Genomic DNA, 15,517 nt, shown 5'->3' on the forward strand with positions numbered 1-15,517 from the left:
GTAGACGCTCCGCAAGGCACTGCAGATACAAAGAATAGTGAGAGTCGGTCCTTGTCTTGGAAGAGCTCAGGGTCCCTTGCTACTGAGAAGCTTCTGACGTTGTGGGGAAATCACGACAAGCACGTGTGGTGCCAGTGTTACCAGTCTCGTGACGTAAGACTAGATTATAAGACCGGAAGGTGCTGCCCTTGTCCCTCTTCATTTTACATAATCTTCCTGGGTGACTCATCTATGCTTTCACGGTTCTGACTGCCACTCCTGATTCTCAGATCTATTGTCTCTAAGTCTCGCTTTTCCGCTGAGTTCCAGACGTACACTTCTAATTGTCAGCAAGACATCTCCACCTGGGTGTCCCACATCAACATGTCAAGAACCAAACTCAGTCTCCTCCTTTCCCGACCTGCTTTCCGACCTGTGTCCTCTCTCTGAGTTGATGGAACTGTGGCCCAGCTAGCGAGGAGTCACGGTGTCCCTTTGACTCATCCCTCTCTTTTATTTCCTTTTATACATTAGTCACCAAGGTCCATCACTTCCATCTCAGAAACGTTTCTATGTTGCCTCATCTCAGTTCATCCCTCTGGTGCAGAATCTCCTACCCTTTCATCCGTGCCAGCGACCCTCTCTGTCCCAGCACCTCCTGTCTAACGCATTGCCTCCGCCGCCGCTCATTATCGCTCTGACCCTCAGGTCTAATTTCAGTCCTCTGTGAAGGTTTCACCGGCTCCCCAAAGTCTCCAGGATGAAGCCCAAACTGCTTAGTCTGACATAGAAGACACTTCGCAATCTTGCTCCATCAGTTTGTCCACCTTTGTGAGTATAACGAGAAAACGAAATTCTTCTTCAGTTTGCCTCTAATGTATCCCTTTAACTCATCTTTCCTTACTAATCGGTCATCTGAAATTCCAGCCAGTTTTCTTCTCTCTATTTTGTAATCACCTCCAAGAACAGCTAAAGTTTCAGCTCCTCCAAGCTACCATGAATAGTTTCTTCTCATTCTGGTGGGCTTAGTCCTTTCAGTCCTGGCCGATGGCAGAAGACCACCGTTTATTCCCTCTGGCTTCCTCGTGAGTGACCGTCACCCTGCACGTCCTATAACCAACCTGTAGCCTCTTTTATCTCTTCCACGAGGACTGAGTTCCTGGGAGGTCATTTTCTCACTTACCAAGCTAGTCACATCACCCACGTTTGTCTACTTTTTAATCCCAAAACTTGAGAATTGAAATAAAGCTCCAGAGTAACTTAGTTAAACACCCTTTCCTATGCACAAAAACCTGACATATCTCCTAAGAAAGATCCCACCCTCTGAAGGACATACAAATCTCAGCTCCTGAGAAAACATTCCATCTTTAGGTGTCTCCAGTTGTGAACAGTTCTTCCTTTACACTGAGAGGGACCCCCTCCCTTTGTAATGTCCACTCGTGGTTCTAGATTTATCGAGCCACACAGAGTACGTTTCCAATCCCTCTTCCATGCGATTTCACTTCCTTCCTGGCTCCAAGTCCTCTTTCCCTAGAGCAGTTTCTCCCGCCATTTCTCCTATAAACTTCAGTGACAGAACCCTTGGCTCATGGAGATTCAAATTAGCGAACTGTAGACCCACTTACTTCCATTGAGGTCTTCATCTCCTGGGACTGACCTCAGAAATCAGGTTGCTCTCCCGGTCTTACATAAAAAGAACACCAAACAAACAGGCCTGCACGATATAACCCTCCAATAATTTAGAATTTTTAAAACTGCAACCGTATTTTGAAAACTTCTAGAATGGGGTGTCAAGACAAAGGAGACTCAGAATTTTGCATTTGGAAAGTAAATTACAGTCCTTTGTGCATCCAGAAAACTTATAGATGTCATAACTACGTCTTTCAATAACTAATACAACGAGTGTTGCCCTACAAAGTTTACATGGCAAATGCATCTTGCTTTGACATCCCTAATTCATGTGGAATATAGAAAAACGGTGTTTCTCCTCCCTGAGAACCCTGCCATGTGTCTGTCTCTCCCCCAGCTATGCTCCTTCTATTCTGATGAGCTGATTTGCAGCCGCCCCAGTTTTCCTTTACGAGTCTTTCAGATACTGATTTCTGTTCTTCATCTTTTGTCCCATCACTGGTGACCATTTCCCCGTGAGCCTTCCTGTCACCCACCTCCCTTTGTCCTGAGGACAGCGTCTTCACCCAGGGACTTTGTATGTTTGGATCCAGAGGAATATCCTTTGTACGCTTAGCACATCTTCAGATGACATCGCTCTCACTTCGTTTCCCCCGCGTTGGCAGAACTGGGACCGAATTATTTAAAGTGGTTTTCACCTGGCCTCCTTTCCTGCACAGGCAGTCACTTCCTCTGCACATGACTGCACTGGCCAAGTTGACTGTGCTTACGATTAGCTGATTGCAGGCTCAATGAACCACTTGTTCCTTCATACTTGGCCTTTAGTGCTGTGTGATTAGAGAAATTTATCTTTTTTATTCCCTTCGGATCGACAGGACATCCCAAGTCTGATTTCCCCGTATTCTTTTATGATGTCAATATAAGCCTTTTCCTTTTTTATTTCCCTTTTAATAGCTGTCATAGTTCCCATTCCTTTACAAAGCACAGCAGTTGTGGCTTTATATATTGGACTCAAGCTACATGTATTTCAATTATGTTGACCCTCTAATAAGGGTTCATTATTAGTAATTAAAAGGTTAACTATTAATAAATAAGTGTTACCTTAACCCATTTTGTAAACTATAAAATTAAGGAAGCCAAACAGTCGAGTTGCCAAAATCACACAGTCACGCTAGAGTAAAACTGAAAATCCTAAGTAGCAAATTCCACTTTTTCCCTGAGCACCGAGTTTCCCAAGTAAAGTAAAAATTAACCTTCAGCCTCATTTGCCTTTAAAAGAAAACACCCTCAAATCGTCCCCTAAATTGTTATCACCTGGTTTCTTGAAAGCTACAAAAAATGAAATTTCTTTTGAAAAATGGCTTCAAGCGTTTACCTTTTCTCCTACAATTAATGTAGTTTCTCTTCTTCATTTCTATGTTTTATTCTAATTTCTTTGTCCAACCAACATTTATAGAGCACGAAATACGTGTTCAATTTTCAGTTCATACAAGGAGGTCCTTTCCCACCGACATTGCTCCAATCCACGAAAGAGGAAAACCAGCCAAAAGTAATGAGCTTTCATTTATGAAGAAATTAATATTAATGAGGATCAGGTATATTTGCTTTGAGAATAACTCAGACACTTTGAGGTTTCAGGAAATTTGCCTTCCAGTTAAACACTAGCGTCTTCCCCAGCAGCTCTTTTCACTGCCACCTTTTATTATTACACAACCCAGTATACGGCCATCTTTCCTTACGATTGTCTTCAGGGGAGGTCAGATGGAAAGGTGCCTGCTGTCTCAGGGGGTCCTGGCTCACCAGTGAATTCCTTTCTCTCAATGGTCTCTACCCCACTTTAAAGGCCTGGGGCATTTTCTTCAACAATTAGCATATAAAAAGATAAGTAAAGTTTAGAGCAGAGAGCAATCAGGGTTAAAGCTGCAGCTGGAAGGAGGGGGAAAAAAACCCTAAGAAAGCAGAAGAAACATTCAGGGCAACACTGAAACGGGGGCCACCGCCTCCAAGAAACAAGACATAAGAAAGATAGCCGCTTCTCTTAGAGAACATACCGTGTTTCCCCGAAAATAAGGCCGGGTCTTCTATGAAGTTTTGCTCCAAAAGACACATGAGGGCTTATGGTCAGGGGATGTCCTCCCAAAAAATCATGCTAGGGCTTCTTTTCCGGTTAGGTCTTATTTTCGGGGAGACACAGTACTCTACAACTGCTTTGTCGGCACCCGAGATAAAGTCCACCTGTGCAGCCTGCTGGCAGACGCCAAGGGGAGCAGGAGAGGGAACAGCCCCAGCCGGCTCCGCAGAAGGCGCTGCCGGTCGTCGCTTACCCAACACCAGCAGCTCCACGGAGTCCTCGTTCTTGCCTTCCAGGTCGTCAGGCGTCGTGATAACACAGTAATAGAGTCCGCTGTCTCCCCACATGAGTTTTCCAATTTGAAGATCGGCATCTGTTATCACAAAGAGAAGGACCCAGTCCCAAAACTGCCTCTGAAAGGAACCCTGACAGTGAGGGGAGCGAGGGGGGCCCTTCGGGCCTGTCTGCAGTGCTCTGTTTCTTTACCTGGATGGTGGTTGGTGAGATGTTTGCGTTATCTGAAACACACACAAAATCACAAAAAAGCTAGCATCCCTGAGGCGAGAGACAGACCAGCACGAGAATCTGGTTTCGTTCCAGGCCAGCTCCAGGAATAGAAGACTGCTTGCAACCAAGCAGGCCGACAGAGGCCCCTGGAAGCTGGTTAAATTCCAGAACTCTGGACTCCTGGCAATGAGCCGGCTGCACGGGAGTTCTTCCAAGTTCAAAGAGGTCATATCAGACTCTTCAGACCTTTTCTTGTCCAAAGCTTTCGGGAACAGGAGAAAGGGTGGAACTGAGACAAACCTACCTGGGGCACGGGCCATGGCATGTTACCTGGCTCTGTCACTCGTATACACACGTCCCCTCTCCCAGCAGAGGAAGTCTGGGAAACTGAGTTTGGGAAAGGGGCACACAGGCTGTGATGTCAAGGTGTAACATATCTGACTGAGCAAGTTCTTTCACTAGAACCATCCCGACTCCGTCCTGACAACAAGCTCCACCGACTGCAGATCAGGCTCAGGAAAGACTGTTCCCGAAGCTCATCTCTGTGTCTTCCCTAGATACTATACCCTCCACCTTTTCTACCTCACCGGCTCGTGAAAGCAATTTCCTAGGCTTCTCTATGCTCCCATCTCCCATCAAATCAAAGTCTTGAGGGACAGAAAGGCCGGGAGGCTGACATGCCCTGTCTGGGAAGAATGGAACGTACGTCCCTCCCATTCCCAAGATTCAAAAGGGATTACCGTGAATGATGGTGATCTCTCTCCCCCGGTAGAAATCTCCCAGGGTGACGGTGGAGCCCTGCTTGGAAGCGACCACCCGAACAGTCCTCCTGCTGTCTAAGCAGTCCAAGTAGGGGTCCCATTCCAGGTTCCTTTTGCTGAGAGACTGGGCCCGGGGAGAGGACATGCCCAGGGATTCCCCCATGCGGTCCTGGCAGTAGGACTTGAACTTCCACTGCACAACTGCGGGCTGATGGGAGGACGTGGAGAAGTGGCAGCGGAGCACAGTGGGCTGGAAGAGCATGGCCACCGTCTTCTTGTCGGGCACTGTGACCTGCAGGCCTTCCGCCATGGCTGTAGGACAGAACGAACACGTCTAAGTCCTGGAGCTCACCTCACCCCACGTGGTCATGACACCCCACGTCACCTCACCCCACACCCCTCACCTCATCTCATCCCACATGGTCATGTGCCCCCCTCACCTCACCTCACCTCTTCCTCCCTGTTTTTTCCATCACGGTTAATGGCAAACTGCCATCACTCCCAATATCTAATCAGGCATTAAGTCATGTCAGCGTCCTCTCTCAACACCGTTAATATTTCTCCCCTCTTCTTTAACCCCACTTTTTTGTTTTAATGTTCTCTTCATTTCTTGCTTGTAACATTGCAGTCGTCTGTTGTCTGGTCTCCCTGCCTGCAGTTGCCGGCAGGCAGTCCCTTCTCCTCACTGTAGTTCAGGTGGTCCTTCGAAATCTGACTGTTAGGGCTTCTCCTTCTGAAAACCTTTATCTCATCTACCGTGGCCTTCAGGAGAAAACCCCACATTCCTGGCACGGCACGTAAGGCGTTCTGTCATCCCATTCCTCCTACCTGCTCAGCCTCACTTCTCCCAGCATCTCTCTCTCTGAGCACCAACCTCTAAGAAGAGCAGTTTCCCCAAGTGGGACATGCTATTTCACACCTCCAGGTCTTGGCATATGATGTCCCTGGTTTCTGGAATGCTTTTCCTCACTGCTTTGCCTGGGAAATACCCTTCTACTTTTCAAAACGCCGTTCAAAGGCTTTTTGGAAAGCCTTCTCTGACCAATCAACGCATTTGTCACTTCCTCCTTTGTGCCACCAGGATCCCCAGCATTCTCCTCCAGACATTTATTATAATTACTTTGCAAGTATTTATTTTCATGCCTCTCACCCCATCAGATTTATGTGTCTTGTCTTGCTGTCCTGGCTTGTGGAGCCCATAGGTGCTCAACAAAGATTTGATACATAAGGACAATGAAGCCAGGAGGTCAGACTTCAGGAGGAAGAGACTTCCCTTCTAGTGGTGACCAAGCAAAGGGGGCAGAGATGAAGGGGAAAGGGGGCTTTGAGAGAAACGGAGAAATTCAGATCAAAAGCAACAGGCTAAGTTTAAAAACTTTGAAGGGTAATCAAAAAAGAGGGGAAAAGGCTAGAAAGCAGACGAGACGTTTAAGTGGCGAAAAGATCCAACCTGAGGCTTGGTGTCCAAGAAAGAGAGAGAAGCTTCAGTGAATGAAAGACCAGGGGAGTGTTTGAGAGGCAAAGGACCACTATGAACTCAATGGTAAGATCTAGAAATGCCAAGCAAAGGGAACACCACTTCCTCAGGTGAATGGGAGAATCGGGAGTTTCCAGCCTGATCTGAGGTTAGAAGCAGATACAGAATTATGATGAGAGGAACAAAGAAAAAGAAAAAAAAGGAAATATGAATAGGATATGACAAAGAGGTTCGGAAATGAATCCAGGAGCCTGTCAAGTCAGCTGCGGCAGCTCGAGGCAGAGAGTCTCACCTAGAATTACAGGTGGACTTGGGACATGCAGGAAAGGGCCAGTTTCCACAGGCGTCTCTGTCCTTTATTACTGCCAGTGTTCACATGACATCCTGCAAAGCAAACTCTCTCTCAGCTCAGTGACACTCTTCTTTAGGAATGTCTTTATCCAAGCATCCTCGACAAGGTCAGGATTCCATGTTTGTTCTCACAGCTTCTGGGTTCCAGACCAGGGGCTCCCCTGAATGACAGCACTTTGAGAAACTACGTCCTAATTCCTGTGAGGAGAAAAGGCTTCTGCTCTCTGTGCCATTGGGAAGTGAATGCAACAGAGTACTTGAGATTTAGTGACCTTTAAAGTGTTTTGAACCCAACAAGCACTTAGTAGCGACCTATGGAATAACCAAAAGAATGGATGAGCAAATGAATGATTATTAATACGGGCATTTCTAGGAAACTGGTTAAATGAGTCATTGAGGCGTGGTAATAGCAAAATAGCATTGGCGTCAAATAGGGCTTCGAATCTCATGGGGCCATATACTGGGGATGAGGCCTTCATGAGGTCCCTCGAGAACGCCCACCTATAAAATGAGCCTCGTGACTCTTATGCAAAGGGTTGTTAACCATTGTGATGTCGCCATTCACCTACATAGAAGATTCTGGAGCAGAGCCTGAGGGTAATTCTCACGTAGGAATCCATCCTCACCTGTCATTCTGAAGCCCCTTTGATGACCAGCCACCACCAGTAGGTCTGACCACAGCCAGATTGTATAAATCAGCCCCATCGAGGCACAAATCATTTCCGTCTGGAAGCTCACTGGAGAACCCCAGTCCCCAGGCTCCCCTGTTACCGTCCACCCTCCCCCCCCCCAAATGTGGACAGGGTTAATTCCATGCTCCCTGACTCACACAGCTGGATTAAGACAAGACATTTCTTCACCATATCGCCTTAAATTCCATTGCATTACTTTGTAACCTTGTGACTCTTCTTCAAACCCTGTTTACCTCCCCATTTTCCAGGGCACAAAAATGGGACAGAGAGGTGAAGTGACTTCTGTTAGCAGTGCCCAAGGTCAGAGAACCAATGACGGGCACTGTTCCCAGCTCTAAGCTGTGCTCTTGACCCTACCCCCTTTCTTCTCTGCTCCCTATTCAGGCGAACTTGGGAAATCACATTTCCTGGCCTTTCTAGGATAAATCAAACCAGCAAGGGAGAAAGCTGCAGCACAAAAGGGTTGGGGGGTGGCTGTGGTTCTTCTTGAGACAGTTATCTATAGGGTTTCGATCATTAGATGATTACTAAGAATGCCCCCCTTTCCAGCTCTGTCCTCTGTTCATGACGCTGGCCACTTGACCAAGACGTGGGACCTCCAATCACTGCCAGAGGTCACTCGGTTCTCAGCTCCTTCCATGACAGACACACAGACTCATGCTCCAAAGAATAAGGCACACGTTCTCAGAAACACCTGCGTCGTTATGGCGTGATACTTCGGAGATTTCGGAGTCAGTCTTAAACTAGCATCCAAGCTCTACCACTTCCCGGCTGCACGCCCTAAGGAATCACTCAACTCTTAGGCGTTTCCGTTTCCTCCCTGGTCCAGCCAGAATAATGGTAAGCCTTATGGGGCTGTCTGAGGGTGAGAGAAGATTTCACCCTAAGCACGTAGCATAACATGGCATATAGTAAGTAGAGTAAGCGGTCAGTAAGTGTAGTTGTCTCTGTTGTCAACCCCTGTGAAGCTATGAACCTAGAGCTGGGGGAGCACAGACGTGCAGGTGTGGATGCCGAGCATGTACAGGCAGGTGGCAGGAACGGCACAGGACTATGAGACTGTGGAATTAGGAGCTCAGCAGGGACCGTGCCTGTGTGTGCTCATTACACGCTCACCTAGCACCTCCCGGAAGTCAGAGACAGGAGGTCAGCCTGTGTGTGTGTGTGTGTGTGTGTGTGTGTGTGTGTGTGTGTACACGCGCGCAGGTCCAGTGGGCGCCCCGGGACTCTGAGCTAAGGACAGAGCTGCAGAGGACAGCACTTGGAATTGCAAGGAAGTGTCAGCTTTTTGGATCTCTGAGGGCCATAAGAAAGCCGGAAACACCAAGCCCTGCTTGAGCTGTAGCTTCAAACTGCAGCGTGAGTGCCCCCTAACTCCCACGCCTTAGGAACCCCATTCCCACTGGAAGGGGGGTCTAGAATTGCTCTTTGGCCCTCACCCTGGATCTCGGGTGAGGGCTTGCGTTCCGTATCCCCACAAAGCAGCGTATCTTCCCCCCACCTGTTTATCTTATACTTGTGTCTCCATCTGATCTGCAATCTGTGTGCCCCACTGGGACTGAAGTCTTGCTGTGAGCTCCAGCCTGCCCCCTGGGCCCTGTTGCCAGCCCCTCTCCCGCAGCTTGGGTATTGTTTCCTGTACCCCTCGCCCAGGACTGGTCCAAATCTGAACCTGTGATGCTGCTACCCACCCAGCTTCGACAAATACCTTTCATGGGACCCCACTCCTACCCCCAGATCAGGCCTCTCAGAGACAGGAGTGAATTGGGGTGAAGACAAAGACTGGCAGACCTAGAACACACGTGTAAAAATGGGGATTCCTGACCCCAGACACACTGGATGGCGCATTGAAGGTGATGTGCAAGGGTGCTTTTCTACATTTGCAAAAGAAGGGCATCATTGTTAGATCACCAGACCGTTCTTTCAGTTTTTATCGTGCCCCCTCACCCACAGGGCAACTGCCCTTGACTATCCAATTCAAATTCAATCAAAAACATTTTCAAACACTGTGTTAAGTTCTGGGAAAACAGGTCTAAGAGACCAGTCCCTGAACTTGATAAATTTGATATAAGCTTGGTTTCTAAGGCTAAGGTTCTGGAGGGCAGGGACCAGGATTTGGAGGACTCGTAGCCCCGTCTACAGCTCAGCCCCAGAATGGAGCTGACGCTCACACAATGTGGAAGGCACCCGTGAGTGAAGGAACAAATGAAGGAGGGAATCTGCAAGGCCTTTCTTAGCAGGTGGTCCCGGCGCAGAGAATGGATTCTGGCTAATACCTCAGAAAACTGCCTGAAAGTAGAGGGATGGGTGACAGCTCAGAGCAGCAGCCCCCACCTCAGCTAGTCACCAGACCAGGAAACATGAGCTCCAAGTAGAGACACCACTGCCCTGGATGCGGCAAAATAAGGTCCTGCCCCAATTCTCATGTAAAGAAAAGGATTCTGTACCCGAGAACTGTGTTCTTGGGAGAATAACAAAAGCAGTATCTGAAGCAATGCTGTTCTTATTTTAGCGCTTTCATGTTTTTCAAAGCGAGTCCCTTTTCCCCACCAGTTGTAAGCTATTCCTGCCACATCTTTGCGAGGCAGATCTAGAAGCACAGCCCCACTTTAGAAGAGACAAAGATTGCTGCTAAAGGTCATGGAAAATTATCACTGTTAGAGACAAGCATCTTTAGAAATTGTGACTACAGCTCCCCCACCCCTTAACTCGTGAAGTGCCCCAAGTGGGACATGACCTCAGAACTGCCCGTTCCCCAGTGTATGTTGGCGTGCAGACGCCTAAGGTTTGTCTTCATTCACTGTCACAATACAGATCTTCCTCTTTCTGCCTTCAAATTAGATGTTCTTTAAGAAATTCGTCTTTTGTCCTCATATTTTTAACATGTCCCAATTTCCTAAGGCATTGTTGTGGGGACGATTCCTGGGCAGGTTTTCTAAGTGTCAGAGATGACTAAGGAGTGTCTGAGCATCTCCTCTACGTTTGGTCTAGAGTCCAGACGAGGAGCGAAAGCGTGTCCACCCCTTAGTAGCGTTGTCAGGGTGGGAGCAAAGCATTGGGGGGAAATGCTGACTACAGGCTCAAGGTTTAAAGGCAAAGAAAATGCAGCTTGAATCTTTCCCCCAACCCCAAAATTGGGACCATTCGTCTTCTTCACATTTGTGGGTTAAAACATAAAATCCAAAGACTTTACAAAGAATAGCAGATGTTCCCTTGGTGTTCCTCTAATATGGAAGCCTGATTCTTCAGCTTTCCCACTGGTGCTGTACGTTAATCAACGTCCTCCCGGTAAATTCCTTTCCTGCTTCAATTGGCCAGCATCAGTTTCTCTTGTTTGCTACCCTGGTACCTGATTGCTTGACTGAGGTCAGGATTAAAGTGACCAGATGGACCATTCTGAGACTTGAAAGCCATGACAGCATTCTTGGATGTTTTGTCCCCAAGAGCCCCCAAAGGCAGAAGTCTTTGCCCCTTTTCCACGGGGCTATCTATGGCAAACGCCAGTGCCCCTCCTGCCCGGTGAGCTTTGTTCGTGGCCTAGTTATTATTTGCTGCCAGTGCTCTGGTCCTTATGCAGACAGAGTTTGCCATTCATTACGCGTATGTTCTGTGTGTCCCACTGAGCCCTGCCTTCCCATTCTCTGTCACCACTGTGCGGATAAAAGCCAGGCACATATCTCCTTTCTGTCTGATCTGCCTCATCTTCCAGAGACCTGGAATGAGCCGGTGTCTAGCTGGCTTACCTGCGGTTCCAGTGGGACCAAAGCAGTACTGGAGAGGTCAGTCTATACCCCGCAGGACAGAGCTACTTTGGAAACTGACCTGGTTCATTCAGGTGGGTCAGATTTCTGGGATGGACCAGCTCTTTGCACAGAGAAAACTCCTGGAAGAAAGCTCCTGTCAACCTTGATCAACTTTTTATCTGTGTTTCCATCTAGATCTCACCTGAGCTCCAGACCCAAATACACAACTTCCGTCTCCACCTGGAGGTTCCACAAGCACTTCAAACTTAGCACGCTATAGACGGAGACGCTACCTGTCCCCTTCTGTTAGTAACAGCACGACCCCAGTTTTAGTCTAGCATCCAAGGGCTACATTCCCTACCCTCTCTGGCAGCTAACTGTGGCCATATGACTAGGTTCGGACAAAGGAGTGTGAGAAGTGAGGTGTGCACCTTCTTGGTGCCCTTTCTAAGGACGAGCTGCTTCCGTGGCCCTCTGCATGGAGGGTGCCGGTGCAGGACCCCAGCTGAGTGCCAGGGTTCTGTCCTGGTCCGGAGCATTCCTTCCTGCAGGGCTCCAGATACTGCCAGAGAACAGGGGGCGCTGCCTGCTCTTTGGAGTTCTCCCTGATTTCTTGGCCCATAGAGAACCCTAGTCATCCAAAATGCCTTCTTTCATTTGCAGAGAGCCAAAAGCTACCTTGAAGACCAAGGTCATGAGCATACATATGTCACAGCCACATCCTGTGTGGCTCCCGGGCACACAGCACCAGCCTCTACTCCCCAGTGGGCTTCTGACATGCCAGCGGCATCTGCCGTCACCGGGTCACATCCTCTGCCCTCCCGGGCCTCATTCACTCCTTTCCTGTAGCTTCCAGGATTTAATTCGACATGCAAAATCCTATTCTTTCTCACATCGCCGACAATAGACAATATTTGCCTGAGTTCTATGAGCTCTAAGCCCCACCACCCTTATTGTGACTCCCAAAATAGATACCAGCTATGCTCACCGCAACCGGCACTTGTAGTTTGACCACCTTGACCAGAAAAGAATGCTTCCCGTGGATTCAGGCACTCGAAACAAAAAGTCATAGTAAGTCTGGGACACTATTTCTTATTCTTTTCATCAATAAGCTACCATGGCCTTAGACAAATCACCTCTAAGTCTTCTTAAGTGCATAGGTCATGTCAGCCATACTTACTTAGAAAGGGGTAATGTAAATGAAAGCCATTTAACTCATAGAAAAGCATTATAGCCTATACATAAGCAAGAAGAGCAAGCACATCATACCTTTCTTCTTATTCCTGATTGGGGGAAAAAGATACATAAAAGCTAAAATAGTTGGAAGGAGGGAAGAGGTGAGTGGGTCCTGGAACCAAAAGTTGAGACGAGAAGGGACATTCTGGGGCCATGTTGGTTAGAGTCGGGTTCATCCCGCCCGGTCCAAAGGGCTCGCCTTGCTTTACCCGCCCCCAGTATGGCACATTCAGTCTTTCCGAGCAGAGCCTGTCCTGTTCACCACACACTGGGTGCTGCCCCATCAGTGCCTGTGAGTGTCCTGACAGGAGCTCTCCCTTCCCACCTGGTGTGTCTCATGCCCGTTATTCACGGTCAGGGAAAGGCTGAAGAAAACGGGGCTCCCCGTGGCACTCCACGGGTGGATGATAAAGGAAGAATGGAACTGTCGCTCTTGAGTTTTGATTTCCCACTCATTACAATTGGAGAAGAGTTAAGAACCATAGAATCTTAGAGCTGGACGTGACCTTCAAAGTCCTCTCATTCAGCAGATTGTACAAGACCCAGATCCCATGGCTGTACAGCTCTTTTGTGGAGGAGATGGGAGTGGAATCCACTCCTTGCCTCCCGGGTTAGGTTCCTCCCGCTCACCAAGTGCTGGTACTGATACTGCTAACTGTGTACTAAGCATTAAGTACTTGCATTACTAGCACAGTACTAGCACTATGCACTGCACGAAGACTACTAGTACTGATACCCAAGTCGCTATAAGCTGGCCAGCCAGCAGAATCGTGTGAGTCTAAAATCTAAAGGGTATGAGGATACTGAAACAAGCCTCCTGTCCTGCTCCAGAGAGGAGCATCCAGGCTGGGGGGTGGGGAGTGCGGAGAGCTGTGATAAAGTGTAGCAAGAAGGTGCTCTGTGTGAATAAGGTCTCTTCTCTTCCATGGGGGAAAGAACAGAGGAGGAGAGAGATTGAAAGGTGTACGGGACGGGAAAGGAGATCATGGAAGCTGAGGTGTCAGAAGTCCCTGAAAGTGACTCTTCCAGGGCTCATAGCGTTTTAACTCTCCATGCCCAAGTGTGTCCTCACACAGTGGCCCGGCACCTGCCTGGATCCCCGCTTCCCGCTGCAGGCTGGGGCAGGAGCCCCTGGGAGGCTCCCACAGCACAGCCCCATGACGGCTTCTGCACAGGCTGCTCCGTTGTGTGTGTCTGCAGGCCCATCGCTGGTGTCTCCACCATCAGGCAGTGAGAGCCCTGAAGGCAGGGACTGTGCCTTCTTCATCTGTGAACCCTCCACACCGCCTGGACGTGGCAGAAGCTCAGCAGCAGACTATGCGTGAATGTGCCTTAGGTCCCATGGCCTCCTCTGCGAGGCCTTTCAGAACTGCTCCCCGGCCCCAGGTTTGGCTGGACGTGCCTCCCCCATGCTCTCGGAGCACCTGTGGCATCGAGGACCTTGATTGACCGCCATGTCAAACCTACCTGAAAACTCATTTGAGGCACTGGCTAGACTAACAACTCTCTGAGGGCAAGAGCCATGTCTTTTATCTCTTTATTCTCAGCACTTATCAGCATCCTTAGAAAGCACAGGAATGTGACGCGCGCTAGTAGCTGGTATGAGCAAATGCATGACGAAACCAAAAAGGCACCAAAAGAAATGCCACTGGAGCAAGCAGTCTTCATCACAGAGAGACCCCAGAGCGTGTCCAAGCGAACACAGCGCTTGCTCCCAGCGTGTACTCCCTTCCCGTCACACAGCGCCAGCGTTTCTCACAGCCCCGCAGGCAGGAGAGGAGGAAACCTCCATATTCCGGAACAAAGAAAGAGTGAACCCTCCTTCCAGTCTTACTGCTAGATGGCACCTGTTGCTAACACAGCAGCTGGTGATCGTTTTGTTTTGTTCATAACAACAAAACAATGACAAAAAGCAATCTATTACAGGAAGCACCATTACAATGACAATCAGAAATCATCAGGCTAAATCTACGGCAGAAAGAAATGCAGAATTTCCATAATGAGCGAAGGAAGGAGCTGCTAGAGCTGCTAGAGCCTGAAGAAAAAAACCGAAGTGTAGATTAGAAATTGCTCAGCCTGCACTGAACGAGAGAAACAAGGGAGGGGGATGGGAGGAGAGCAAGAGAAAAAGAGATGGGGGAGGAGAAAGGAGGGAGCCTACAGAGGGGAACGAGTGTTTTCTTCCTGGGCCTCTGACTCATTTTTAATCTGTCCTTTCCTTTCTCCCTCCCTTTCTACCACCCCCTCAAGACAGACTTCATTGATGGGGCTGGACCAAAATTTCTTACCTTTCTTCTCCCGGTTTCTCTGTAAACGACCAGTGTGAATCCAGCTATCTCATCCCTGACTGCTGCTCTCGCCCTCCTCCTCCCCAGCCGCCATTGTTTGTGCCTCTACTTTGCTCCGGCTGACAGCAGCTTGTCCAGCGCACAACTGACAGCTGTGAAGGGTGAGGGGGCCGCAGAAGCTGGGGTCGGGATGCCAGCAGGTGCTCAGTGGGATCCCGGGAGTCAGCCGCACTTGCGGAGCACGGAAGCCCCGCGGCCGCTGACAGCCAACGGCCCTGATCGCTAACCTGTTGCCTGCTGCCAGGGGGCTGGCCTCTCCAGGTGCAGCTGGAAGCAGGCACAGACAAAATAGCACCTCCCCGCGAAACAAAACCAAAACAGAACCCCAGAGAGGCAGCTTAGCAGAGCCCCAATCGGGCTGGCATTGGGTTTGCCGTGTGCATATCGCCTCTGTGGGCTTCCATTTCTACCAAGTGAGGGGAGCTGAACTAGATGGATGGCCTGTGACCCCTGCCAGGGATCTGAGTCCGTTGCAACAGAAGCTGTTAGCCATCTAGGGAGGGCCAAGGGTTCCCCAGCTGCTCCTCGGACTCAGGGACCCCTCCCCAGATGCCTCGCTGAGTTAGGGGAGGTGGTGATAACTGGCTCAAGGCCAAAGTTCCCCAGGAGTATGAAAACTGAGAAGAACAGGCAAATTAAGGACAGAGTCAGAGGGTGGAAGTGGCAGGCACTGAGGCCAGGGGTGTGGGGAGGCGTGGAGCAGCCAAACCCTGAAATTAGAGA

At 49.1% G+C, this 15,517-nt stretch overlaps 1 protein-coding gene across 7 annotated transcripts in view; it reads right to left on the reverse strand.

Annotated features, from left to right (window-relative positions):
• ILDR2 (immunoglobulin like domain containing receptor 2) overlaps positions 1–15,517 on the reverse strand; it is a 54,989-nt gene that overhangs the window by 37,922 nt on the left and 1,550 nt on the right. For 5 of the 7 annotated variants that reach the window (XM_074322458.2, XM_074322457.2, XM_074322456.2 and 2 more), the window contains exons 2-3: positions 4,927–5,259; positions 3,933–4,052 (exon numbers count right to left, since the gene is read on the reverse strand). In XM_074322458.2, the coding sequence (XP_074178559.2) occupies positions 3,933–4,052; positions 4,927–5,259 (453 nt within the window). Of the gene's footprint in view, positions 1–3,932; positions 4,053–4,926; positions 5,260–6,716; positions 6,835–14,734; positions 15,472–15,517 lie in introns of those variants that run through there. The other 2 variants (XM_074322455.2, XM_019747329.3) reach the window with 2 other exon arrangements.

Source organism: Rhinolophus sinicus, chromosome 11 (assembly GCF_057876585.1).
Source record: "Rhinolophus sinicus isolate RSI-liver-muscle chromosome 11, RSI-T2T, whole genome shotgun sequence".
Taxonomy (NCBI): Eukaryota; Metazoa; Chordata; class Mammalia; order Chiroptera; family Rhinolophidae; genus Rhinolophus; species Rhinolophus sinicus.